This window comes from Cladosporium halotolerans (genome assembly GCF_011745625.1).
Source record: "Cladosporium halotolerans strain TM138-S3 chromosome Unknown Sca5, whole genome shotgun sequence".
Taxonomy (NCBI): Eukaryota; Fungi; Ascomycota; class Dothideomycetes; order Cladosporiales; family Cladosporiaceae; genus Cladosporium; species Cladosporium halotolerans.
The window spans coordinates 495797-521974 of NW_027191456.1; the positions used below are offsets into that span (position 1 = coordinate 495797).

Below are 26178 nucleotides of genomic sequence, written 5' to 3' on the forward strand. Positions count from 1 at the left end.
TAACCAATTTAAGAGACGTAACTTCAGCGGTGATGAGGCTCTGTTGATTTCAGAGTTGTTACTGCAAGCTACCTATGCTTCCATCGCAAACTCCTCGTGCGATGTCCGATCCATACTCTTAGACCATGGGGCGCCATACCCCTGCTCCTGCACTATTGACTCTTGACCACGCTTGTAGGCTTTTTCCATCTGCCAGAAGAATGGCGACGTTGTGAACATCGACTCAATCGACTCGAGCGAACGATCTTTGGTTTCTGGATAGAAGATGAAGATAATTGGGATCCAGATGAAGTTCAAGGCAGCGAAGAAGAAGTACGCACGATTCTGGAGGAGACTCGTCAGTATATAACCTTCAGGGTAAGCTGGTAACAATGGGCTCACCTCAATCGATGCGAAGAGGATTGGGTTGATGAGGGTCGTCATTCCAACACCGATCGACCAGCCCGTAATGCCAAATCCGTTGCCTTGTGCGCGCATTTCGCTGGGGAAGATCTCGGTAGGCAATAGAAAAGCTACCGTTCCCCAAGTTGACGCATAGATGAGATTGAACAGGAAAAGCATCGCAACTGCTGCTGGCGCGAAGCTTGGTGCCCTAGAAGGGTCTCCACGCGTCACTTCATAGAGCGATGCTGCCTAAAACCCTCACTAGATTAGTCAACGTAACGAAAGGAGCAGCATAGAACCGTGAGTTCGCAACATTCGGCGGGGTTGGACTCACAATAATGTTGACTGCAGAGAGTCCGGCAGCGCCGCTCATGAGACACGTTCTTCGCCCAAGTCTGTCGACGATTTGTGCTGAGATGATAGTGCCAACGATACCAATTGTGTTGAGGCCACCCGCCAACCCATTTTGTGTCAATTCACTGTAGCCGGCTTGCCGGAGAAGCACAGGGGAGTATGCAGTAACCGCGGTGATGCCGGTCCACGAGCCCATGATCTGAAGGAAGATAGCCAACCACGCTCTCCTTCCAAGATGAGGAGCCTTCTGCTTGTCCAGTCCGAGGATGACCTTGACGAACTCGAGGGGCGAACTCTTCTTGCTTTCTTCGGCCATAGTCGTGATTTCGTTGTATTCCATCTCAACCCGGTGGTCGTCCGCACCGCGGAGGTGTACAAGAACCTCGCGTGCCTCTTTGTTCCTTCCGACTGAGGCGAGAAAACGCGGTGAGTCGGGAAGTGTTTTCACTCCTACAAGTAGTAAGATCGCGGGAAAACATTGGAATGCCAACAAGAAACGCCATCTGACGGGAGAGTAGCCGTTATCCAAGAAAGCAAGCCCGAAATCGATCCAGTAGGCTAGCGAGATGCCCAGGTAGTTTGCGATGAAGACGTAGCCGAGGAAGCTACCGCGATGATCGGACTTGGAGATCTCCGACACAAATACGGGTGTGATGCCGACAAGACCTTGAATCGGAATAGTCAGCATTACAAGCAAAGACTGCAGCCTGGCTTCTGACACTTGTGACTTACCTCCTGTACCAAGACCAGTTACGACTCTAGCCACGATCATGAAGTCGGAACTCTGAGCAGCTGCCTGCAAAGTGCCTCCTACCAAAGCCATGATAGCCGAGTAGAAGATACCATTTACGCGGCCAACGGAATCGGCAGCCCATCCGCCAACGAAGCATCCGAACATACATCCCAGGTAGTACTGTCGTCAGTTAGAAAAGATCGCGATGGATACGTGTAATCCATTTCGAAACATACCACACTAACGATCCCTCCCATTTTTGTTTCATTGGTGATGGTACCATCAGCATTCCCGATGTTTACCTCCTTTACATAATCTGGCGAAGCATTGACGCCACCCATAACACCTTGATCGTATCCTTCAAAGAAAATTGCAATCAAGGAGAATGCTTGTATCGCTGCATTCAGCTGCGTCGCCGACAGCTTCTTCCAGAGACTCATGTATGCCATGTTAGGAGATTCGACAGTTTCGATCAAAAGGTGATGGGCATCCGACCGGCAGAAATGCGAGGAGCATCAAACCTCTAGGGAAGGGACGCTGTATCCGACTCATAAATAACTGATGACCGAACCTCTGGTATTATTCATTCGTCCCGGAGCCGGCATCTCGAGCGATTAAGCGATTAAGCGAACAAACCGATCGAGAAGGGATCGGCGGAAAGGCGGCATTCTTTCATTCTCCGTATGTTTGGTCGCGGACGGGCTTCCGCTAGAATCGCTGAATGCTTCACTGTTGCATTGCTCGATTGAATCATTTCAAAAAGACACTTCAACTACTAGAGACTATTTCAACGAGTCTCGATTAACGCCTATCGCTTCTTAGGTAAACAACTTAGCAGCGTGATAAGGCGTAGAGGTAAGTGAAGTAAGCTAAAACCCAGCGGGAGTATCCGCGCGACCAAATCTTCGGAGCACGGGAGGATAGAGGCCGCAACAGGCAGATTAACGATCGACCGATTTGCCGGTTGAGAGGGACAAGCGATTAAGCGATCATTTCAAAAACCGAGTAAGCGTCCGATAAAAGCACTTATAAATGTAAGTTCTATGTCTCTATCGCAACCAGGAAAGTATAAAGAAGCACTTCTTACTCAGCATATCGTCCACTCGTAACGTTTTCATAACCACGATTGCGGCTATCATACGAGAGAGAATGCCTGGAATCTCTGCAGCGCCGGAAGACAGCCCCAAATCATGGCAGAATGGCGAGATTGCTGCCCTCGACTTCACTGTCTTGGGACTCAATAGTGGCACGAGCATGGACGGCATTGATTGTGCCTTATGTCGGTTTCGGCAGAAGAGCCCTACATCCCCCATGCATTTTGAACTGTTACAGGTAAGTTGCCCGTCAATTTTTGAGGAATGTGAGTTAACGGAGTATCAAGTACGGCGAAATACCATTGGAGCAGACTATCAAGCGGAGAGTGATGCAGATGATTCTCAAAAACACCACTACTCCGGAAGAGCTTTCGGAAGTCAATGTGTTACTGGGAGAAGCATTTGCCTTGGCTGCTCAACAATTTTGCGAAGCAAAAGGCCTATCCATGTCAGAGATTGACATTATCGGATCGCATGGCCAGACCATCTGGTTGCTCAGTATGCCCGAGGAAGGGCAAACCAAAAGCGCCTTGACCATGGCGGAAGGGACCTTTATCGCTTCTAGGACCGGTGTCACCACGGTCACCGACTTCCGAGTCAGCGATCAAGCAGCTGGCAGACAAGGAGCGCCGCTGATCGCCTTCTTCGATGCTCTTCTCCTTCATCACCCCCAAAAACTTCGCGCCTGCCAGAACATCGGCGGCATAGCGAACGTCTGCTTCATACCAGGCGATGGCGGAGTTGACAAATGCTATGACTTCGACACTGGTCCCGGCAATGTGTTCATAGATGCTGTGGTCAGGCACTTCACGAATGGAGAGCAGGAATACGACAAGGATGGAGTCATGGGTCAGCGTGGAACCGTAGATCAGGGGCTGGTGGACCGATTCCTCCAACACAAGTACTTCAAATTGGATCCACCCAAGACTACTGGCCGAGAAGTGTTCAGAGATAGTCTGGCATTCGATTTGATCGAAGAAGGCACAAAGAAGGGGTTGAGCCAGGATGACATCGTCGCGACCGTCACCCGGATTACCTCTCAGGCTATCGTTGACCACTACCGTCGTTACGCGCCCTCTCAGGACATCGACGAGATCTTCATGTGTGGTGGTGGTGCATACAACCCCAACATCACCAACTACATTCAGAAGCACTACCCGAACACAAAGATATACATGCTCGACCGTGCCGGAGTCCCCGCCGGTGCGAAGGAAGCTATCACTTTTGCGTGGCAGGCAATGGAGGCAGTCGTCGGCAGGTCAATTCCGGTCCCAGATAGGGTCGAAACGAGGGCCGAATATGTGTTGGGTAAGGTGTCCCCTGGCCGGAATTACCGGGAGGTCATGAAGAAAGGAATGGCATTCGGCGAGGGTCTTCGGTTGCCTCCGGTGAAGGAGATGGTGAATTATGTGAACGGAGAGGCCTTCGCCAACACAAGGGCGTGAGTACTATTTGTATACAAGCCATATATGCAAGGCGACTCAAGGGTTGCGTCCAAGAACAAGTTGATCAAAATTCTTGCACCAACAGGAGAGACCATCGAATCTCACGGTACGAGCGACCAAATATGATAGTTTGCGATGAATAGAGACCTCAGAAAGAGGAAGTATCAGCTCAATTTGACGCGAAGGTCAAGACCAAGTCAAGCGTAGGTTTGCCAATGAGAGAGGATATCATGACTTCTCCGATTGCTACAGTTCGTCTGTGCTCTTGCCTAATCCTTCAGTCTCACATGTAGGCTGTCATGGCCTGAGATATTGACCTGCGTCCAGTCACCGTTGAACGTGCTCTCTCTGAAGCAGGTATGAAACTGTCAAGCATGGTCGCCATCGAGAGTCGGTGTTGATATGTCTCCAAAGCTTTCGGTCTGGATGTGCTGCTATCTGACAAATTGTTCTCAGTATCGATAATACTTCCAAAGCTTGTTCTGAGTCGTCAAATCATGCCCTGCCCGAGATAGATGTGCAGCTGTCAGGGGCAGTGGTCGGCAATAGACAAATGGCCGCTAAAGAGACTATGCTACGATATTGAGGATTCCCATAACGATCTAATTACCAACTGCTGTTATCTCACCCGATAGTCCCTGAATGTGAGTATGGCATTTTGACGTAAGGGGCATGACCGTGTCATCGGGGCTCCCTCGCTGCTGCCTCTCAAGGTCAAACTGTGTCAAAATAATATGAACTGCAGATTCTGCGAAATTTCCACATTGGGCGCTTGGTCTAGGGGTATGATATCTTCTTCGCACCTCTGTGGGTTTGGAGATGGTCGTGGGTTCAATTCCCACAGCGTCCATTTTTTTTGCTGTCTTTGGATTGTGTTGCTGTTGTGGTTGTTGTGAACGATGGGCGAACAGAACCTTTGCCGGCTTGACAAAGGGTCACGTGTGGCAAGCACACGTGGCGTCTCAATCCCCCCCAAAGTTCGCATTAATCCAGCAAACGGGAGAGGTCATGAGTTCAACTCCCACAACGTTCATCATTCTGCTCGCCATCCTCCATGCAGGGATGGATGCGGCCGTAGATTTGATCCAAGGGATGTCCGCTCCGTTTTGTGTGTTCTAACGCTGCATCGAAATGTATCAAGGAGGGGTTTCGAGCGCGTTGACTCATGGAGGACTCGTTTGATCGATCTTTTCTACGAGAATCCTCAAAAGTATCAAATGATGCAAGTCGGCTGGATTGACGCGATCTCGATGGTCCGCTCTCGGCTTCTCTTACAGAGAGCTACAGTACGAGCACAGAGCTTCGGACGCCGGATCTAGAACGGGCTCGCGCATGCTATCGAGTTCAAAAATGCTTAAACTTTTAGGGACTGGCACTTCACGGCTTCCCATCCAGTCTCGTCCGTACAATACAATACATTCACAACGCATTCTACGTAGTTGCATCTTTCGATCATGTTGCGCATTGAATTAATTCCTTCGACAACGAACGGGCACTTGAGATCGATAGGATCGATTGATACAGTATGTGTTCAACGCTCAATGCATATTGAAAGGCCACGTGGGCCGTGTAGTGGTTGTCTCGACCGCTACGCGGTACTTGCAACCGACATTGTGAGCTTTGTCGCCGTTTTTCTTGATTTCTTTCTGTGGGGCAAGGCATCTGAGAACTGTCAGTCTGACTCCCAAAATGTCGAGACAGGAGCATGATAGGTTGACTTACGCCCAGCAGAACTGATGGCGACATTTCCGGCACGTCATGCTGCGCGCGATGTGTTAGCGCTTCCACAACCTCAGGACGACATGCTCTCGTAAGGTTTACTCACTGATCACACCCATCGATCTTCTCAATCCTCCACCCACAATCCTGGCCCGGACATAGCTTCGAGAACTTGTTCAGCGCCGCCTGCGTCTTCTTCTCCTCGTCCTTCGCCTTCCGCCCACTAATCCTATAATCGTACTGCTCGCACGTCTCCCCCTGGTGCCAGGGCATCCTGTGCCGCAGACACTGCTGGTAGCCGCATGCCGCGCAACGCATAAAATCCTCGTGCGTGAAATCGATGTTGACCTGCCCGCTGCCGCAGCCGGGCGCAAGACACCAGGCGAAGTCCGGGAGGTTGGCGAGGACGTCGTGCGCGGTGAGGCGGTCGTACTGCGCGAAGGCGTCGGAGGAAGCGGCGCGCTGGATTTCGGAGTGCGAGAGGGCCGCGGAGCATTGGGGGCAGGAGAGGGCGCGGTGGCCTTTGTCGGCTAGTTCGGAGGCGAGCCAGGCGGAGAGGCAGTCGCGGCAGGTTTGGACCTGATGCGTGCAGGAGAGGGAAGGGGCGTCGGAAGGGAAGTCGAGGGCGGTTTTGCTCTCGGCACAGACGGTACAGTCGCGGAACCATTGGTAGTCGCTAGTGGGGGTTAGGGGGTTGCTGTCGATTGATAGGAGGTCGGACAAGATTTGACTGTTGTTGTATTGACGCGTAGCTTTCGATTTGCCTTTGCCTCTGCCCTCTGGACTATTCGACGAGTCTGATAGACTAACGCCGCTGTCTGCCTGGAGATGTGAACTTCGAGTTTCGATGTCGAGTTCTTTCGTGTCTTGACAGTCGTTCGAAAGACGACCGCGCCTTTGAGATACATTTCGCGCACGCTGCGCATTGCATCGGCTAAGACCACGACGACTCGAGGATCCAGTGACAGGATTCCTAGACTGGCTATTAGAATGCAAAGGGTAGGCCGAGCTCTGTTCGGCAGGCCGCCCGCTGAAAGCAAGGGACTGTTCTGTGCGGAAGCGATGAGCCCGATCAAGTGTCTCGTAGCTGACGAAGCCTCCTGTACGCAGTCTATTGAAATTCATGCCGAATCGTGTTGGAAGCGTACGATGTGCTTCGTGTGTCCGCGCTAGAGAATTGGTAATCCTTGAGTCGCCCTCTACTGGATCCCGTGGTGGAGGAGTCGATGGCGAAGTATCCGCATCAACGATATTTCTACTCAAGCCGGCGAGGAAAGACCGTTCCCCCTGGCGCTCGAAGGTGTATAACTGTTTGTGAAGTGCGGTCCTTTTCTTGAGAGCCTCTCTGACTGACTTCATAGCGTGATCTGAAGGCCAGTCCTTAGCATTCAGAAGCGTGTCAATACGGGCGTCAATGTCTCTACATTGCTTGATAATGGTATCGTGAGTAGCGCCGTACGATGGAGGGGGCTCCAGTGGAGAGGCCTCGGAGATTCCACGGTCGATTCCTCGCCCTGCGCTGGCTGAAATATCCAGAGATGATCGCGAAGAGGAGTTGAAGGCGTAGTCAAGATCATTGTCGGACTCATTGAATTGCCAATCAAAGTCATGTTCGAAGTCGCTGACGAAACATCGGTTGCGAATCGCTCCGTAAACCTGGCTCCTCCCTGGTTTCACTGCGTCCTTATCGGCGTCTGACGGTCCACCTGAGCGCATCTTCGCACGCAAGTTCTTAAGGAACGACATAATAGCGAGGCCGCAGGGCTCAGCCCAGGGTAAGATTGGGTACTTAGGAAAAGTAAGAAGGACAATTTCAAAGCGAAAAATGAAGCAAGGTGGCGAAGAGCAGCGACGGCAGCTGCATGTCAAAAAGCCCACGGTGTGCGGTACCCCAAGTCAGGCGGAGCGCATGGACTGTACGAGGCAAAGCAGCTTTCCGATACGTCCTAAGGCATGGTATGGTGTAGGACAATTGCGTCCGGCTTATTGGACGGTGAATGACTGCGCGCAGTGCAAGCTCGACAAGCGAAAAGTTACACGCTGAGAGACTCACCGGCCCTAGAGAATAAGCCACAAAAAGGCGGCAGATTTTATTCCTAAGTGAGTTGATAGATGCGCGTGGTACACCACTGTCAGTTGTCACCAGCCATGCTTGGACTGCATCTTCAAGGCGTGCCGTGATACCAAGGACATCTTCAACATCTCAGACAGAGATTCTTACAATGTAGTCCATGCGTTTCCCAGATGAAGGCGCAATGTCGGCATATCGATTGGACGCGGCAGTGCATTCCAACTTGCTGCCTTACCGCAGCAGACGGTCCGCAGGCTAGCTCTGGTGCTCCTGTTGCGGCGCTCTGACGTGAGACACAGCTTGCGTAGTCAGCGATGGTCGGTAGAATGGAGATTTTGCTAATCTCCAACTGCTACAAAGGGACCATCTAGTCTCTGTCGTCCCTGCGACAGACTTCTCGCCTGCCTGCTCACAACATGGGACGAATGAGGCGCTCTAGTACTGCGCGGTCAGCCGAGACCCGGCTCGCCAAACGCGCGACATGACGAGGCGGTTGAAAGCCTGGCGCCGCTGCAGAGTGAATGAAGAGAGTGCGCGCGAAGGATGAGACGACGAATAGCGAGCAGTAATCTCCGTGAGGCGCAGCGCGTGTTGTAACGGCGAGACGATTGAGCTGACGCCAACGCCTTTAACTCTGGGAGTGGACGGGCGACGAGCCGCCCGGCCCGTGTTGGGTGGCTGCGGCGTTGCTGGGTGAACGAGTTCCCCAGGAACAGCGGCACAACAATGCCGACCCCAGCACAAGCATGACGACGACCCGCCCTGGACGCAACCTGCTCTCGCGATATCGCAAGCAGTTGTATCTCACTTAGCATCTTTCACGCGCAACAAGTGCCCAGCTCACTCGCTCGCTGCGCGCACATTCGCATCGCTACAACAACATAAACACCGCCATCATAATTGTTCAGACGAGCGTACACACTCACTCGGCGGCACCATGCCACCCACAGTGGCGGGCTCGGAAGCCCCTACAGTCACATTGTCTTGTAAGAGAGTCTTCGCCGCATCTTCTGTGCAAGTGCTGACCTAGTCACAGTCGCCAACAACTTCTGGGGCAAAGACGACGCAGGTGTCACTCCCCTCCTCACACGACTCCACAATGCCAAAATCGCGGGCGACGAGCTGCACGCCTTCTACACCGCAAGAGCAGCCATAGAAGCCGACTATGCCAAGAAGTTAATGAACCTGGCGAAGAAGCCGCTCGGATCGACAGAAGGTGGAACGCTCCGCATGAGCATGGACGTCCTCAAGGCGGAGACAGATGCCATGGGTAAACAACACGGCATGATCGCACAGCAGATGAAGACCGAGCTCGAGGACCCTCTGGCGACACACTGCGGCGGAATCAAGGAGCGACGGAAAATGGTCCAGGGCGGCATCGAGAAGCTGCTCAAGACGAAGAACTCACAGACGATGGCCGTCAACAAGACAAGAGACCGATTCGAGCAGGATTGCCTCAAGATCAAAGGCTACTTGGCGCAAGGCCACATGGTCATGGGACAAGAAGAGCGTAAGAATAAGGCCAAGCTTGAGAAGACGCAAGCTCAGATGAGCTCGAACAGCAACGAGTACGAAATGGCCGTGAAGGTCCTTGAGGAGACTACTGGACGCTGGAACCGCGAATGGAAGGCTGCTTGCGACAAGTTTCAGGACTTGGAAGAGGAGCGCGTCGACTTCTTCAAGAGCAGTCTCTGGAGTTTCGCCAACATTTCATCCACAGTCTGCGTCAGCGACGACCAAAGCTGCGAGAAAATCCGCCTAAGCCTGGAAGACTGCGACGTGGAGAAGGACATCACCAATTTCATTCAGGACTTCGGCACCGGCCAGGAGATTCCGGATCCGCCCAAGTACATCAACTTCTGCCGCGGTGATGTTGATGACAACGTCTCTACGGCCGACTCAGACGACGGCAGCTACTCCGTGGCCCAGTTCCAGCGCACCATGAACCCGACCTTCAGAAGCTCCTCACCGCAACCCAGCACGTTCGAGTCTCACCACGATCCTGACTCCAGCTTGCGTGAAGAAATGGGCATTCCGAAGGGCCGCGCATCTATCGACATGTTTGACGGACGAGCATCGACAGGCAGCGCCAAGGGCTTCCCTGGAGGAGTGCCGCCACTCAATCCTTCCATGTCCTCTCAGCACAACCCATACGGCGACGTGGCCCAAATCGCTCACAACCCGTACCCAACGGATGGCATGACCCAGTTCTGCCGGCCGCCGTCCGTACGCTCGAACCGTTCTCCAGTGCGAGCTTCGAGCAACGGCAGCCAGGAGCAACACAGCGACTACACCAACCCCACGTCTGTTTCTGACATGGAACTGATGAGTGGACAGCAATCGCCCGTCAAGAGTTTCAACGGATCGGCACTCTCCGGCATGTCCGACATGTCCAACGAGCCAGAGGAGAAGCCCGTGCAGAAGAAGAAGAGTGGGTTCTTCAACTCTCCGTTCCGCCGCAGAAGCTTGAAGAACAAGGAGCGCTCCAACTCCGCTGCACCCCCGACGAACCGTAACTCCTGGGCACCTGCAGGCCACCGTGGAACTGAAAGTGCATCTACCAGTCCAGTCAAGCCCGCATTTGGTGCTGGCAACAGGGCAAACACATGGCAGCCGAAGCAGCCATCTCCTACCCCTGAGGCTGACCCCAATGCGCCGAACTATCAACTCGGCATCGGCGACAATGTCTTCGACGTCGCGTCTCCGGATGCGCGTGGTAAGGCAGCTCCTGGCAAAGGTGCTCAGCCAGGACAAGACCCGATCGCACAAGCCCTTGCCGAGCTCAAGGGTGTCGCCAAGCAGGCGTCTGTTCGTCAGAGCGCAGACAGACACTATGGAATGTCCACCCCCGCTCCTCCCACCGATGCTCGTGGCGCTCCTGTCGGCGCTGTCCCTACGCCTTACGCAGGCAATGGACTGCGCAACACGCCGCCTCCAGCATACGACCACCCTCCCGTGAGCCGCCTCGGCGCACCCCAGCCAGCCCACACCAGCAGAGACATGCAGAAGACCACCGAGCGCTACGTCTCGCAGAAGCGCGACATGTTCAACGCCGGCGGCGGCCCTGGCCCAGGCGCCAGCCCATCTCGCCCCGTCTCCCGCGCCGGCCAAGGCAGCCGCGGCAGCGAAATCAACCGCGCGACCTCCCCCGTCCCCGCCCCCCTCCGCAGCACCAGCCCCCGCCCCTCCTTCAACGGCGACCACCGCCCCTCCTTCAGCGCCGCCTCGCCCAACACCTACGGCGCGCCCCCTCAAGCCCGCTCCCGCGCCGGTTCCGTGAGCCCCATCAAACCCCAACCCAACTACACCGGCTACGCCTCCCGCGGCAACTCCCCAGGCTACCAGGCGCAGGCCCCGCGCGCCGCGTCCCCGAACCCAGCCTACGCGCGCCCCGGCAGCTCCATGGGCGCCGGCAGCCGCCCGCCCAGCAGCCGCGGCGACCCCAGCGGCGCGATGGCGCTCCAGCTCGCGCCGGGCGGAGGCGACCCTTACGCCGGCGGCGGACAGCAGCGCGCCGCGCGCCCGCAGAGCTCGTACTACGGCGACGGCGCCGCGGGCGGGGGCTGGAGCAGCCAGCAGCTGGCGACGCGCAACAGGAGCCAGAGCCAGGGCGCGGGGCGGCAGATGACGAAGGACGGGAGGCCGATTATTCACTACTGTAAGTGCCATTTCCAGTGGGCCCTCGTTATTTGAGATGTTGAGCTAACTGTGTTCACAGCGCGCGCGATGTACATGTACCAGGCCGCGATCCCCGAGGAGCTGTCGTTCAGCAAGGGCGACATTCTTGCCGTCTTGCGCCTGCAGGACGACGGATGGTGGGAGGCGGAGGTCGTGGGCAAGAACGGGCGGCCGGGGCTGGTGCCGAGCAATTATTTGAAGAATTGCTGAGCATGCTGAGCGGCCTACTCGTGTTGAGATTGACGCGTGTGAGATGTACAGTTTGGGGAAGACTCGCTTGCTTTTGGGACACGGGAGTTCTGGCGATACCCTTCCTTTTTTTTCTTCTTGCTTCTGGGATGTATTTTTCGGGGGCGTTTGTTCGTTCCTTTCGTCGAGCTCTACGTGGAAGCCGCAGATTGTTTATACCAGGGGTTATTCTTTTTTTGTCAGTATGGTCATCACGCTGGGATGTGTAAAGCTGCTTGATGCGCGATGCGGTTGGGAGTACATACATTACGTGCTGCTGAATGCGAGATTGTGTTACGATTTTCCTAGATCGAGTTGCGTGCTGTAATGGGGATAGAGGGTTGTGTAGCTGCTAACGTAATGTGAATGACATGGAGTGCTGAGTCATCTTTTCTGGTCTTACAAAAATGTTGCATCAAGCGGTCCGGTCCCAGTGATGGCACTTGCACAGACGGACCGAGGGAATAATAATCTTGATTTGGATGCAAGTGGCGAGCAAGATAGATCACCTGATGATACGTACGCGCGAGGTTCCATGATTTTGCGGTCACGAGGAAGGCCTGCCTGCTATCCGCACAGAATCCGCCGTCTTACGCCGTAGCACAACATAGATGGTCAGTGTATGCTCGAGAGTGGTCAGCTTCTCACAAAGAATGAGGTGAGCACGAGGAGGGGAGATATTACCCGGGCAGGCGCGTGCCGTTCCGAGAATGGCAATCAGCGCCAGGATGTCCTTTTCTACAACAGTGAAGGAGTTTATCCCTGTGCTGCTCAACCGCATTATAGAAGTCAATCTACCCACACCTGAAATACTAGCCAAGGTGAAGCTGATGATATTCACGCGGCTTGCCTGAAAGATCGTTCAAGATCTTTTCGAGCTATCACAACAGATAGGAATCGATCCCAGTGCCGCAGAATCCTTTGCATGGTGACACTAGCAATGAGATGAAATAATGACCAGTCAGTTCTATCCGGTGACCTGAAAGCCCTCATTGATACGACGGAGGTTGCCGTGTTCTTCATCGAGATCCTGTCGTACGAATGTATGCGCGCGTGACACTACGTCTGGCAGATTAATGCAGTTTGGTCAGGAGATGCCGCAAGACCTCGTAATCACGTTACGAAAGATGGAATGGCGTGTTTGTTACGCCGTCAGATTCATGGCATTGATCATGTCCGGATATTCATCGTTGGGAGAAGACTGGTATCGAGATTATCCGTGAGTTGGAGGAGCCGGCTGTACGTCTCGCTTGTGTACCTGCCATGCCCTAGCTTCTTTGCGCTTGTAGCGGGTACTGCGGCGAGCTGATATTACTGTAGGGATGTCTGCCTGAGTGAACAATTTCAACACGCACAACACGACAGACTGGAGCCGGTGTGCGAAGGATCCGATTGAGCTCTGCACAAGTCGGCCACACAAAGTCTGACGAGTTTCTCACAGTCAGAGTTGGAGATCCACGATGGACCGCGCGTCGTCTGGAGATTCTTGAGTGATGAGCCGGAAGTCCCGGCGATTCATCAGCCCGCATTGCTATAACATGCGGATCGTGGAAAATGTTAGTGGCCGCAGTGAAGAGGTCCTGGGTAGCTTGACCTGTCTTAAGCAGTATTTATGGTCTTCAGCATGAGTCATAAGAGGCAGTCAGAGTTCTCCATCCATTGAGTTTCCAGTGTGCCGTCGTGTTGGTGCTACCAATGATATCGCCAGTATTTGCGGGTGTTACTACGCAGTATCTGAGAGCTTGGCGATTGGCGGAGGGAACGACCGACGAAAACGGCAGTTGCTTTCTACCAGACCCCAGGCGCGTTTCTCTCTTGAGTAGCAGAATGCCTTGTCCACTACCGAACGGTAAGATGACACGTCGCACACTTCACCTCCGCAACCCAAAAGGCTGCTGTGGACAGGATGCGATCGAAGGCTGCGACGCCGGCTGGCTCATCCGTGCCCTCATCGCTTTACCATTCCATTCCGGCGGGCAGCATGATAGCCCTTCCTCGGCCTGGGATCCCAAAGAGAGCTCTCTGCTGCTTATTAATCTGGAGTTGGGGCTTCGTGTGCGAGCCGGATGCGTCGGATGAGCGGCCGCTGGAGCGGAAGCGCAAGGATGTACGGGATGGAAGCTGAGCGTGTGTGTACCAGCTGATGCGAGTATCGAGCAGGTCTCCTCGGAGCCATCAGCGACATATATACACGTCTTAGGCGCAGGGTGGATGTACCATCGAGAAGAGCCTCGGTGGGTTTCGTGAGATCGTGAGAGCACCACTCCACTCCACCTTCGGCGAACGGAACTCGCTGCCCTGCCGGCGCGTTCCCTTGCCCCCCGTCCGTGAGGCGACCCACATCCCCGACCTGCTTCAACTTGGCGCCTCTACCTCCGCCGATGACATAAGCCTCAGCAGTCCCCAGCTCGACCTCAGGTGGTGCAGCACGTTACTCATCTTGTAAGTTGATATGTCTTCTGCCCCCAGAATGTCCGTCTCAACTCGCCGGACTGGCGGTGCCACGCGACCATTACTGACGCGCTCATTGCATGCAGGCACATGTCGCGACCTCCACCGCATGCGCCTGTTCCGAGAACGCATCCACCGCATTACCCTTGAAACTCGCCCTCACGCGCAATCCGCGGGCGCTTAACCGGATCGCTGTCATTGTGCCAAACAAGAGGAGGAGGAATAGAAAGGAGGATCGCGATATAACACGAGTCGTTTGGTGGCTTACGTGAAGTCTGATTCTGCGGCCGGGACAATCTACCTCGAACGTAGCGCAACCTGATCACGATGCAACACGCCGCTGCTCAGGTAAGCTCAAACTCTCAGCGCGTTTCGCACAATTGCCACTCTGAATTGGAATCATGTTGTGGCAAGTTTGCTATGCTGCTATTTTAGGGAATCCACACCTCGCTCTTGCTTTTGCTGACATCGTGCCATGTAGGAACCAACCAGGGACATTGATTCGGGAGACTACAGTCAGTAGTTGGCAATACAGTCAAATATCAAGATTAATTGATTACGCATGCTGACCCAACACCTCCCTAGATCAAAAGGTGAAGGAGATAAGAGATCGCTTTTTCGGCCCGAAACCCTCGGATACACCATTGCAATCCTATCCATCACAGTCATCTACTCAAGACGAAGTCTCTGACAGACAGAATCAGACATCCGGCTCTGCTAGTCCTCGACTTCTTTCAGAGTCGAACATCGCAGGTGGACAGCAAGGCTCGTACAGAGCCATGTCCAACGATAACACCGGCGATGATAGCTTAAGCGCAGAGGCACGAAAGAGCAAACGTGAGCTATCGACTAGCAAGCGTGCGGCCCAGAATCGCGCGGCGCAGGTACGTTCACTTGAACTTAACCTTCTTAGCACAGTTACACGGCCGCTAACGGACATCAGCGGGCTTTTCGCCAGAGGAAGGAGGGTTACATACGAGAACTGGAGGAGAAGGTCAAACAGTTTGAATCGATGGAGACCAACTTCCGCAGCCTACAGGAGGAAAATCACCAGTTGCGAGAATACATTCTCGGCCTCCAATCGCAGCTTCTGGAACACGGCAGGGAACCACCGTCTTCTGCGCCGCAATCCAAGGCTCGCGCCGCGCATTCTGATGGCGCTGAGCATGAACATAGCCATGGAGCGCATCGCCACACTGCACTATCACCACCAAATCCAGATGGTGCCTCCGTAACTCAGCGTGAGGATGGCGCTTCCGGTGCGTCATGGAGTGACCATATTGATCAGCTACGCCAACGCTACCCTGGCTATGGCACGACAGGCGAGTCTGCACCCCATCGGACTTACGCTGAGGGAGAAGCTGCACATAGTGCAGATAGCAAACCTGCGCCAAGATGACGAGCGGAAATCATCTTGTCTGCTAGGATCCGTGTTACAGTACTGCGCGTTTGCAGGCTTTCAACGGCGTTCATCTGGGCTGAACCCATCGACAGGTCAAGGAAGAGGTCGGCGTTCATTGAAGTGGTGGGTGCACTCCATTCCAAGGGAGAATGGAATATTGTCGCGCCTGCTCAAGGGAAGGCTTCCAAGCGCAGAGATAGGACCCGCATACCATTTGGGTTTGTACCTTACAGTATGCATATTGGCTCTTCATTCTCGCTTACGCTTCGTCAGTCCACTGGCCCATCATCCAAAACCGTGACGTCTGCTCTCATTTAGTACCTCCATCGCGCCCTCCATGCTCGCAGTCCGCACATCAGGCATCACTCCAGCCTGCCTCGGCCGCAGAAGTGAAGTCAGCAGCTTTCAAGCGCTTGGCACCCAAACGTTACCATCGCGTCGGTGCCTGGACCTCACAAAAGCCGCTGCGCCGGCGGCTTCTTGCTCCTGCAGGCTCTATCCCTAAATAAATCTACGCTTGCTCGCTACGTCACTCACACTCGCGCGACCGCCAATACAGTCACCGCCGACCGTAGAAAGCATGTGAACACACATTTTGCAATCGGCAATGTCAACACAGCACTCGCATCCAAAATCAATCAACACCGCGACTCCCTAACCACACCCTCATCCTCTCCTCCCGTCCCCGCTACCAAAAGGACCACACGACCGACAATCCCACCAACACCCACAATCTTCACAATGGCCCCACAACAGTCGCAGCAGCAGCCGCAGTCGCAGCAGCAGCCGCAGTCGCAGCAGCAGCCGCAGCCACCCACCCAACCCCCCACCACCGCCCGCGACGAACTCACCCGCCTCGCGGCGTACCTCGAATTCCGCACCCGCGACCTCCGCGCCTCCCTTTCCACCTCCCTCGGCTTTCCCCCTGTCCCAGCAGAAGTAGCAGCCTCAGCATCATCCCCCACAGCGCCCGGCGAAGACCCCGACCCGGACGAAGACCTCTTCGCGCCCATCGGCCACCCCTCCGAAGCCTGGACCGAAGTCTCCGCGTACGCGCTCGACGTCCCGGAAGTCCGTATCCGTTCTGCCCTCCCTATCGATTCGAGAAAACGACCGCTGACGTGATGTGTGTGTGCACAGGACCTCTCCGCGCAGCGCCCCGCTCGCCCGCCGCCGCCGGGCCCGATCGAGGGCGCTTCGCGCGGCGTGCTGAGGGCTGCGGCGCTGGCGGGGGCGTATTTGGAGGCGGCGGTGGGGGTTGTGGGGGCGAGGGGAGGGGTGGAGGGGTTGGTGAGGGGGAGGTTGGGGGGGTGGATTGCTAGTGCGCGTTTGTTAGGGGAGGGAGGAGCTGGAGCTGAGAGGGCGGTGCTTTCTGCGGGTGAGGCGCGGGAGGAGCAGCGAGCGCCGCCACTGCCACCGGCGGTCGCAGGTGCTGATTTGGGTGCGGATGGGGATGGGGATGGGGATGCTGATGACGATGGCGATGGCGAGATGGAAGACGTCCCGCTCGACGATCCGGTCGATGCCTGGGAGCCTTTTGGGGAGGGGGAGCATTTGCACTGAGCTGATCGGAAGTTCTTTATTTTCTTCTTGGAGAATGGGGTAGATGTGGTTCTCGTTTGGATTCGTCATCGTGTAGTATCGAAAAAGAAGGCCAAAAGAGTGCCTTTCCTGTTCGCAAATCCGCGAGCTAGGAAGAATGATCGATGGATAGAATCAAAAAAGTACAGACAGCAAGACGTCGAAACAGTCTCAGGGTATCCAGCAGCTCATGTCATCGAAGAACGCGCGCCGGCCGCCGGGGGTTCTTCTCACGAACCATGCTATGAACGCCGTGTAACAGGGGAAGAAAAATGTACCCACCGGCCCAAACCAACGAAAAGGACGAAGCAGGATTATATCAACGATCGTCGTCGAACGCGGAAACCAACGCCATCAAGTGCAAGCCGAGTCCGTATATCAACAACTAAACCAAATCGACATCCTTCGTTCAGACAAACTCGTAATCCTCATCCGCATCCGGCACCCTCGTCGCGCCCATCCCGCGCGCTTTAGCCTTGCCCTTGCCCGCCGGACTGGCCGTGGCCAACGATTCCCCCTCGCCGTCGAGCACGTCGTACTCGGCCCTCACGAGCTTGACGGTCTCACGCTCCTCGAACTTCTCGACGGCGCGCGCGAGCGCGACGTTGAAGATCTGGCTGCCCTGCGTGGGACCGCGGGCGGCGTCGAAGGAGTAGGCGATGTCGGCGTCGGCGGAGGAGAGTGAGGGGGTGGTGTCGTCGCTGTAGTCGGAGGCGGAGTTGGGCGAGGAGGAGGAGGAGGCTTCGTCGCTCGTCGTGCCTTCGAGCATGTCTTGCTTGCGCGCGAGGCGGGCGGCGGAGATTTGTTTGTTGGGGTGGGTCCATTCGATACGGGGGGCGGGCTTGTGTCTGTATGGGTTGGTTAGGTGGGTTGGTATGGGATGGTGGAAGGGAGTTCTTACGTGTCGGAGGGACGCAGAGGCCGAGGGTTGCCTACGCCGCGGCCGCGGGTCTCCATGGCGCCCATGCTCCACTTGTGCTTGCGGGCGGCGTCGCGTTTGTAGTCTTGGGCGGCGCTGCGGAGGTCGGAGGTGGAGGAAGTCTGGTCGGCGGACATGGTCGCGTTTGCAGGGTTGTACAGTGTGTGTTTATGTAGTGGTGGGGTAGAGAACGTTGTCGTCGTTTGTCGGTGACGATGTCGATCAGTTGGGGTCTGGTCTCGGTGTCTGATCTGCGCCGAGGAGGCTGTTGATATGGGTGGAGCCTGGTTGAAATGGAAGCGTTTCCTAGGAGGAGGGGGGAAGTGGCTTCAATAGGTAGAGGGGAGTGGTAGGCAGAGGCAGAGGGCAGAACAAAGGATGGGATGACACAATCACCGCGACGCGTGACTGGCAGGTGCGGAGTCTCAACAAGGCAAGGGCCGTGACTGAGGCCGGTATGACTGTTGGTAGCCGGGCTGAGGCAGGTGGCGCAGATAAGACAAGCTTTGGGAGTGTTTCGCGGCTGGAAGAGAGCGTGAAGAGACGCGGGAAGTAGGATGGGTTGACAGTAATAAGGCAGCGATGGTTACCTGGATGGTTGAGGCAACAAAGGAGCAGCCCACCGTTGCTACAAACAAAGAGGGACCACCTGCCTGCGCGCTCAGGGCGTGTTGACGGAGGTGGAGGTGGAGGTGGAGCTGGCAGCCGTCGGGGTCTGCGGTCGGTCTCCACGCGATAAGGCGCCGGGGTCCGAATGACGCCGCCACGCCGCGCGCTGGGCGGATGACGAGCGTTGCGGCCTGCTGAACGTGTGGTGAGCGGGTGGCGCGAGTGGCCCTGCTGCCCTGCTGCTGCCATCTGGCGCGTGGAGTCGCTGGAGTCTCTTCCGCCTGCTTTGTCTCGCCCCTCCCGAAGCTCATCAAGCTCGCTGAGCCTCGGCCACCCATCACGGTCATCCATTCCCCGGCTGCCCGTTTGCGGAGACGCGCGCGATCCCTGGCGAAGCGCGTCACAGCCTGCGCTATTCATGGCAACTGGGCCAGGGCGTGAGTCCAGACGGCCGGCAGCCTGATTGCACGTTTCATGATGATCGATGATGATGTTCGCGGTGAATCTTGTGAGGCTCATCGTGGGTGTTGACCAGCCACAGTGACCAAGTTTTACGATTCCACAAACAACCGCTCATCCTCGTCGTCAGACTCCGCCTCTTGACTAGGCAGTCTATCAGGAAACCATCCGTATACTCTGAAATCAACACTCCGCTCTCCTAGACTGCCGTGCTCGACCTGCACCCCTTCCTGAGCTAGAACGTCCTCGTGCCGTGCAGCGCCATTTGCGCCTCTGCTACAAGTCAGCAAATGTCGCCTACGAACAACATAATCCGCGCAATCCCACCTAGGGCTGATCACTCCCTTCGAGTTGATCACGCGCTGCCAGGGTACAGTGTCACTATTGTAGCGGGCGTTCGGTTGATCGGACGCCGACGGCAGGTGTTTGAGGCACACGCCGACTTGTCTGCAGTGATATTAGCCTGCTTGGGGTCCAGTATCTAGGTCACTGGTATACGAGGAATTCCCACCTTGGTCGCTCGGCTATTTGCAGGATGTGATTAGCAGCAATCCAACAACCCGTTGCATGTGTCTGCCTTACGGTATCCGACGAGAGTGGCGATGTGGCCATACGACGTGACTCGGCCGTGCGGTATTTCTTGCACAGCTTGATACACCGCAGCAAACCACGCTGCTGCCTCTTCAGTTTGTGGCATCGTCCGGCTTGTATATTCGCATATCGTGAGAATCAGTAGTCCGGCGATCAAGATCTCGCATCACACGAGCGCATCGCCAGCCAGCCAATCACAGCCCCGCGCTCCAAAGAACCGAGCTTCCGTCACTGCTACAGCCCGACAGCTATTCTACCCTAACAATTTACCAACCCTCCAACCATCCTCCCTCCCAACACACACACCCCACCCACCCACCCAACCCCCAAAATGCCCCTCGCCGACTACCTCGCGGCAAACTACCTCTCCGCCGACCCCAAACCGCCCAAAAAGCGCAAACGCAAAGCCGCCGCCGCCACCAACCCCACCTCCGAACAAGAAGCCCTCACAATCGCCGACGACGGCGCAAACGACTGGGGCGACGCCAAAAACGCTTCCTCAGACGACGAAGACGGCCCAACCGTCTCCGGCTCCGCGCCCCTAGCAAGCGGCCTCAACACCACCAAACCCGGCAAGAAACCAAAATGGACCACCGTCGGCTCCGCCGCGCCCAAAGACGCCGACCAGGCGGCCGCGGACGCCCTGCTCGCGGCCGCGCGGGCGGAGACTAGGGCGCGCGAAGCGGAGGACGAGGACGCGCCGGCGGCGGTGGAAACGGACGGCCCGACGATGGGCTCCGGCGCGGCGGCGGGCTTGCAGAGCGCGGCGCAGGTGACGGCGGCGCTGAGGCGGAAGGAGAAGGCGGAGTTGCAGGCTATCAAGGATGCGGGGCTGGACCCGGCGGGGAAGGCGCAGGAGACGATTTATCGCGATGCGTCGGGGCGGGTGATTAATGTTGCGATGAAGAGGGCGGAGCTGCGCGCGAAGGCGGAGGAGGAGGAGAGGAAGAGGGTGCTGGAGGAGGAGGGGAGGAAGGGAGATGTGCAGAGAAGGGAGAAGGAGGAGAGGAGGGAGGCGCTGAGGGAGGTTAGGAGCGAGGGGGTGGCGAGGGGGGCGGATGATAGGAGGATGAATGAGGAGTTGAAGGGGAGGGAGAGGTGGAATGATCCTATGGCGCAGCTGCTGGCGAGTAAGAAGGAGAAGGGGGGTGGGAAGGGCAAGGGGGGTAAGGGGAAGGGTGGTGGGAGGACGTATCCGGGTGCGTCGGAGCCGAATCGGTATGGGATCAGGCCCGGGTGGAGGTGGGATGGCGTGGATAGGTCGAATGGGTTTGAGAAGAAGTGGTTTGCGGCTAGGAATGCGGCGCAGAACAGGAAGGATTTGGAGTATGCTTGGACTATGGACGAGTGAACGGACTAAGGTCATACTGCCGTGGAAGCCGAACATGGTTATGGGGAGATTCCCAACGGAACGATCGCGACAAATATCGCACGAATGCTTTCTGGTCGACTTCTATTACTGAGGAAACCAAGATCTCTTGTCGACCTCGCAAAAGCCGAATCCTACTCAAAACCTCTATGAAAAGCCGGCATTCCGCAGACCGCGCACACGTTACAGGCCACGAACGCCCGATATTGCCAGGCGAACGCATTACCTCCGCGGATGGGGAAATAGCGTCTCGTATCGTTCCAAACAACGAAGAGCGGTTACATCGGCCGCATCGCTCCAGGACCAATTGACTGTCGGTGCAAGCGCTTCAAAATGAGCCGAAGGCCGCATTGATCACCTCGCTTGACATCACAGGACTCCACACATGGTCGACGCCGCAATCGATATGTACCTCGATCCTCCTCGCACGTCCGCACGAGCACGAAGCATTGAGACATAAAATCCGCCACGCTTGTATCAAAGCGAAGAAATAGACCAAATCTTCACGAAAGTCCTTGCATCACGTCCCGGTGCGCAGTATCTTATGGTATTTTTCGCAACGCAACATCTCTCAAGCGAAACGGCGGTAAATCCTCGGAAGGAACGCAACTCCTTCAGCCTTGCATGTTAGGCGGATGCTAGTCCCCCGTCGCATTGCAGGCTAAAAGTACGTCCTTCCTTCGCGAGAAGTAGCACAGCTAGGACGCAGGAACAGTAGCGCAGTACGTAAGCGAACCCGTCGCAGACGAGTGGGAAGAATCTGGAGCGTGCGGGTGAAAGCCTCGCAGCTCCCCTTCCCACCTCTGATGGGCAGCCCTTCTCAAATCCCAAAGAAAATGCCTCCGTCACTCTCACGAGCGAAACGCAACCTCGCCGACCGGCCCCTGCACACCCTCCGCGACGCCGCCCTGTCCTCGGCGGGCAAGACGCTCGCCGCGGCGGCGCTGCTGTGGCTCATGGCTTTCGCGGCCTGCAAGCGCCTGCTCTGGCGCGACCCGCACGCGGCGTTCTCCAGCGAGGACGGCGTGTACGACCTCGACTACAGCCTGCTGCGGCAGGCGGAGGCGCGGGAGTTCGTCGAGCACGCTGAGGCTGGGCGCGTGGTGTCTGGGCGGGAGGAGTCGGCGGCTGCGCCGGTGGTTTGTGCTGCGGTTACGACGTTTAATAGGGATGGCAGGCAGTATCTGAACGAGACTGTCGGGTCGATGCTGGCGGGGCTGACGGGGGAGGAGAGGGGGCTGTTGGACGTGAGGGTTTTATTTGCGCATGTGGAGAGTGATGTGCATCCAGATTGGGATAAGAGGTGGTTGGGTGTTGTTGATGGGTGGGGTGGGTATAATGTTTCGGGGGAGGAGGGGGAGCGGATCAGGGAGTGGGAGAGCGCGCAGAACTTCTATGCGAAGGGTGTTTAGTAGGTTTGGTCGATTTCGAGATCCGGGATTGTGCTGAACGGAGATGCAGTGATTACTTTTACATGCTGAGAGAGTGCCTCGTAGACTCAAAGGCTCCGTACATCGCCATCTTTGAGGACGACATTATCTTCGCAGACGGCTGGCTGGCGAAGACGTTGAAGGGCCTGTCTGAGCTGAGACAAAGATCCAAGTCTTGGGTTTACTTGCGCCTGTTCTACACCGAGACCTCCCTAGGCTGGGAGGCTGATGTCGACTACTGGTACGGACACCAGCTACTCACGTTCGCTCTCGCGATAGGAGCCGTATCAGCACTCCTTTTGGTCGGACGAAGAGCATGCCGCCCTCTCGGCAAGCACCTGGACACGCCAACACTGGCAGTCCTTGTCCTCGTCGCAACGCCAGCCTTTACAGCCTTAGCCTTCATGATCGGCAAGTACAATCTGCACCCTCTCCAAGGAATCGAGCGCATGGACAAGCATGGTTGCTGCACCCAAGCGCTGGTCTTCCCCCGCTTCCAGGTCCAAGGGCTCATTGACTTCTTGCACGAGCGCGGCTCCGGGCAGACAGACTCGCTTATCGAAGAGTACGCGGACGCGCAGGGCTACGAGCGGTACGCTCTCGCGCCGCAGGTCGTGCAGCATGTCGGGTTGATTTCGAGCAGGAATAATCTGGCGATCAATACGAGGAGCACCTGGGCATTTTGGTTCGAGGCGCAGGATCCGGTGAAGTTGCGGTTGGAGCATGAGGAGTTGGCGAAGTCGGGGATATGGCGTGCGTCGGGCGATGGATCGTGAAAGGGATTTCCCTGGCGTATTGGGAGAGGTCCAGCTGTGCGTTCATGTCGTCTGAAGGCTTCGTCATACGATCGTATGCCTAGTCGCGGGTCGCGTCTTAAGCTACGGATAGAACCAAATCGTTCAGTAACCTGATACAGGCCGCACCGTGATCGCGTCCTGGTTGCGAGTATCTCATAATGGAGGTCAAATGAACCTTAGAAATTTGCTCGAATAAAATCGAAGCGAATCATGGAATCGTACTCTAACATCACGATGTCACGATTAGCGAGTAGAGACACGATCCATTGGCCTTCGTGAGCCTCAGCTTAATGTGATGCCTGAGGCACACCAGGGACCCACTTTTGATACGGTTTCCTTTCCTGGACACTTCATTCCAACCTTTCAGATAACGTTGCCTTCCTCCAACGAGTGTATTTCCATCTGACAGTCGGCAGGGTCAATCGTGAGAGAAGGATCCAGAACGTGTTCCACATGGCCAGCACATCGCATGCGAGTTTTGTGGCACCTGCGGCCGCGTGGGAATCACTCCACCGTTTCCAAAACGATGGCTACGATGGAGATCTGTCTCCGGAGATCTTGGGGTCTCCATGGGCAGACAACATGGTTAGCGCCGAGGAAATAGAGGATCGGCTCCTGCCAAGTGATAGAGGACGGCGCCTCAAACAATGATATGCAGCACACAGCCAAGAGATAAGGTCGCCTGCTATCTTCACCACGCGTCTCGTTTGAGAGCTGACATGGGACGGATCCGGCTTACTCGCTTTGTGTCTCCCACATGCTTGTGCGACGGCCGCGGCTTTACAAATGCTTGAGCGTCCTTCTCCCCGGAGAAGCACAATGATGTCTGCCATTGTTCAAGCCCCCAAGTGATAGATGTGTCTGGTTGCACCAATCCTGAGGCTCTGGCATCCCGCGTTGAGGTCTGCTGAAGAGCTTTCTCCTTCACAGGACGACTATCGTCGCTTGGCTGGCTACTGTTTCAATCTCACTGTGAGTCTAGCCACCAGTCGTTGCTTTTGAAAGCACGGCGTCTGGCCAAGCACGTCGTGCGGTAGAAAGCTATATAGAGCCTCCGCCGCCCTGACGATGTAGTATTCCGACCTGAACCGTGTCATTCCTGTGTAACAAACACGAAACCTAAGTAACCATGTTTTCTCCATCGGTTCTCTGGAGCGCGCCTGTCATCAACCCGATCAACAGAAAGGCTAGATCGATCCCTATTTTCAACCCTGTCAATCAATATGGCAGAGTGTTTTTTTTCTCCTGGTGGGGATTCTTCATCGCATTCTGGTCATGGTAAGGGTATCGCAACTCGAAGCCTCAATGTGACATGCTTACAAGCAACAGGTATGCGTTTCCGCCTCTCTTAACGAAGTCCATCAAGCAAGATCTCGACCTCAGTACAACGGACGTCGCGAACTCCAACATTGCGGCTTTGACTGGAACTCTTCTCGTGCGTTTCGTGGCAGGACCGCTTTGCGACCGATTTGGCCCAAGATGGACATTCATCGGCGTGCTTCTAGCTGGTTCTATCCCAACGGCAATGGCCGGTCTGGTGAACAACGTCTCGGGTCTGATCGCATTGCGGTTCTTCGTTGGAATTCTAGGCGGCACATTCGTGCCGTGTCAGGTCTGGTCGACGGGCTTCTTCGACAAGAACGTTGTTGGAACATCGAACGCTTTGATCGGTGGCTGGGGCAACTCCGGTGGAGGCATCACTTACTTCTTGATGCCTCTGATATACGATTCGCTGAAGGCCGATCAAGGCCTGACGTCTCACCAAGCGTGGCGTGTGGCCTTCATCGTTCCATTCATCCTTATCGTCACCACCGCCGTAGGCATGTTCTTCCTCTGCGAAGACACCCCCACCGGCAAGTGGAGTGAGCGCCATCAAGCAACTCAAGCACTGCTGCACGCACACGTCGATTCGACTCCTAACGCCAGCCCGCCGCCTGAGAAGAACAACACACCAACTCCCGCTGGTAGCGACATGGAGAAGGGCGAGAAGTCTCCCGAGCGCAAACAGTCGAATGTAGACATCGGGCGGGGCACCATCACCATCATCCCCGACGAGGAGGCCCACTTGTCGAAAGATGAGATGCGGGCTGTGGCCCAGGGCGAAGTCGTCGTCGCACCGACCGGCAAGGAGATGTTGCACGTCATCTTCTCTCTACAGACTGCTTTCCACTGTGCTGTCTATATCTGCTCCTTCGGAGGGTAAGTTGATCCAATTCTACTGACAACGCGGGCTGTCCGCTGACCCATCCGAAGTGAACTCGCCATCAACAGCTACATCGCATCCTACTACCTCAAGAACTTCCCCTACCTCGGACAGACAGGCGCCGGCAGATGGGCCAGCATGTTCGGTCTCCTCAACGTCGTCACCAGGTAAGCAACCATCCGATATCAACCCAACGTCACCACGTCCAACTGACCCTCTCTCTCCAGACCCCTCGGCGGCATCGTCAGCGACCTCCTCTACAAGCACGTAACCACCAACCTCTGGCTCAAGAAAGCCTGGATCGTCTCCGTCGGCATCATCTCCGGCGCCTTCCTGATCGCCATCGGTCTGCTCGACCCGCATAGCGAGTCCACCATGTTCGGCCTCATCGCCGGCATGGCGTTCTTCCTCGAGGCCGGCAATGGCGCTTCCTTCGCGCTGGTCCCGCACGTCCACCCGCATGCCAACGGCGTCGTGAGTGGCACGGTAGGCGCTATGGGAAATTTCGGAGGTGTGATTTTCGCCATTCTGTTCAGGTTCCATGGCACGAATTACGCGGAAAGTTTTTGGATCATGGGCATTATGATCATTTGCTTTAATCTGGTTTTGGCGTGGGTGCCGCCGATTCCTAAGGGGCAGGTTGGTGGAAGGTGAGATTGGG

General features: G+C 55.9%; 11 protein-coding genes across 11 annotated transcripts; 6 read left to right on the forward strand and 5 right to left on the reverse strand.

Moving 5' to 3' along the window:
* Window positions 1–22: 22 nt before the first annotated feature.
* WHR41_02073 (uncharacterized protein) lies at window positions 23–1920 on the reverse strand (the record flags this gene model as incomplete). Its single annotated transcript, XM_069370679.1, has 5 exons — window positions 23–324; window positions 382–633; window positions 719–1404; window positions 1471–1651; window positions 1708–1920. 5 exons carry the CDS (start codon window positions 1918–1920, stop codon window positions 73–75), a joined length of 1584 nt encoding a protein of 527 aa, XP_069232107.1. The 3' UTR covers window positions 23–72.
* Window positions 1921–2620: 700 nt separating this feature from the next.
* On the forward strand, window positions 2621–4010 carry WHR41_02074 (uncharacterized protein; the record flags this gene model as incomplete). The annotated part of the gene is made up of 2 exons (XM_069370680.1): window positions 2621–2803; window positions 2853–4010. 2 exons carry the CDS (start codon window positions 2621–2623, stop codon window positions 4008–4010), a joined length of 1341 nt encoding a protein of 446 aa, XP_069232102.1.
* A 1538-nt stretch (window positions 4011–5548) lies between these two features.
* Window positions 5549–7475, reverse strand: WHR41_02075 (uncharacterized protein; the record flags this gene model as incomplete). The annotated part of the gene is made up of 3 exons (XM_069370681.1): window positions 5549–5672; window positions 5733–5771; window positions 5836–7475. The coding sequence occupies 3 exons, from the start codon at window positions 7473–7475 to the stop codon at window positions 5549–5551; spliced, it is 1803 nt and encodes a 600-aa protein (XP_069232101.1).
* A 1088-nt stretch (window positions 7476–8563) lies between these two features.
* WHR41_02076 (uncharacterized protein) lies at window positions 8564–12016 on the forward strand. The gene is made up of 3 exons (XM_069370682.1): window positions 8564–8786; window positions 8837–11458; window positions 11519–12016. The coding sequence occupies exons 1-3, from the start codon at window positions 8738–8740 to the stop codon at window positions 11686–11688; spliced, it is 2841 nt and encodes a 946-aa protein (XP_069232104.1). The 5' UTR covers window positions 8564–8737; the 3' UTR covers window positions 11689–12016.
* A 1754-nt stretch (window positions 12017–13770) lies between these two features.
* On the forward strand, window positions 13771–15821 carry WHR41_02077 (uncharacterized protein). The gene is made up of 5 exons (XM_069370683.1): window positions 13771–14148; window positions 14244–14505; window positions 14639–14672; window positions 14743–15041; window positions 15101–15821. Exons 2-5 carry the CDS (start codon window positions 14485–14487, stop codon window positions 15554–15556), a joined length of 810 nt encoding a protein of 269 aa, XP_069232103.1. The 5' UTR covers window positions 13771–14148; window positions 14244–14484; the 3' UTR covers window positions 15557–15821.
* A 1070-nt stretch (window positions 15822–16891) lies between these two features.
* WHR41_02078 (uncharacterized protein) lies at window positions 16892–17191 on the reverse strand (the record flags this gene model as incomplete). Its single annotated transcript, XM_069370684.1, has 1 exon — window positions 16892–17191. The coding sequence occupies one exon, from the start codon at window positions 17189–17191 to the stop codon at window positions 16892–16894; it is 300 nt and encodes a 99-aa protein (XP_069232110.1).
* Window positions 17192–17549: 358 nt separating this feature from the next.
* WHR41_02079 (uncharacterized protein) lies at window positions 17550–18753 on the reverse strand (the record flags this gene model as incomplete). The annotated part of the gene is made up of 2 exons (XM_069370685.1): window positions 18042–18753; window positions 17550–17988 (listed from the first exon to the last, which is right to left on the reverse strand). The coding sequence occupies exons 1-2, from the start codon at window positions 18194–18196 to the stop codon at window positions 17550–17552; spliced, it is 594 nt and encodes a 197-aa protein (XP_069232109.1). The 5' UTR covers window positions 18197–18753.
* Window positions 18754–19019: 266 nt separating this feature from the next.
* On the reverse strand, window positions 19020–19824 carry WHR41_02080 (uncharacterized protein; the record flags this gene model as incomplete). The annotated part of the gene is made up of 4 exons (XM_069370686.1): window positions 19020–19400; window positions 19455–19574; window positions 19639–19651; window positions 19710–19824. The coding sequence occupies 4 exons, from the start codon at window positions 19822–19824 to the stop codon at window positions 19220–19222; spliced, it is 429 nt and encodes a 142-aa protein (XP_069232277.1). The 3' UTR covers window positions 19020–19219.
* A 225-nt stretch (window positions 19825–20049) lies between these two features.
* On the forward strand, window positions 20050–21069 carry WHR41_02081 (uncharacterized protein; the record flags this gene model as incomplete). Its single annotated transcript, XM_069370687.1, has 1 exon — window positions 20050–21069. The coding sequence occupies one exon, from the start codon at window positions 20050–20052 to the stop codon at window positions 21067–21069; it is 1020 nt and encodes a 339-aa protein (XP_069232278.1).
* Window positions 21070–21893: 824 nt separating this feature from the next.
* WHR41_02082 (uncharacterized protein) lies at window positions 21894–23519 on the forward strand (the record flags this gene model as incomplete). Its single annotated transcript, XM_069370688.1, has 2 exons — window positions 21894–22498; window positions 22549–23519. 2 exons carry the CDS (start codon window positions 21894–21896, stop codon window positions 23291–23293), a joined length of 1350 nt encoding a protein of 449 aa, XP_069232279.1. The 3' UTR covers window positions 23294–23519.
* A 924-nt stretch (window positions 23520–24443) lies between these two features.
* WHR41_02083 (uncharacterized protein) lies at window positions 24444–26171 on the forward strand (the record flags this gene model as incomplete). The annotated part of the gene is made up of 4 exons (XM_069370689.1): window positions 24444–24592; window positions 24644–25513; window positions 25568–25684; window positions 25745–26171. 4 exons carry the CDS (start codon window positions 24444–24446, stop codon window positions 26169–26171), a joined length of 1563 nt encoding a protein of 520 aa, XP_069232280.1.
* Between the last annotated feature and the right edge of the window lie 7 nt (window positions 26172–26178).

Coding starts and splice junctions, on each gene's coding strand:
- WHR41_02076 (XM_069370682.1), top strand. CDS start 8,738: ATGCCACCCACAGTGGCGGGCTCGGAAGCCCCTACAGTCACATTGTCT. Junction 8,787..8,836: donor CCCTACAGTCACATTGTCTT/GTAAGAGAGTCT, acceptor ACCTAGTCACAG/TCGCCAACAACTTCTGGGGC. Junction 11,459..11,518: donor GAGGCCGATTATTCACTACT/GTAAGTGCCATT, acceptor CTGTGTTCACAG/CGCGCGCGATGTACATGTAC.
- WHR41_02077 (XM_069370683.1), top strand. CDS start 14,485: ATGCAACACGCCGCTGCTCAG. Junction 14,506..14,638: donor TGCAACACGCCGCTGCTCAG/GTAAGCTCAAAC, acceptor CGTGCCATGTAG/GAACCAACCAGGGACATTGA. Junction 15,042..15,100: donor CCCAGAATCGCGCGGCGCAG/GTACGTTCACTT, acceptor AACGGACATCAG/CGGGCTTTTCGCCAGAGGAA.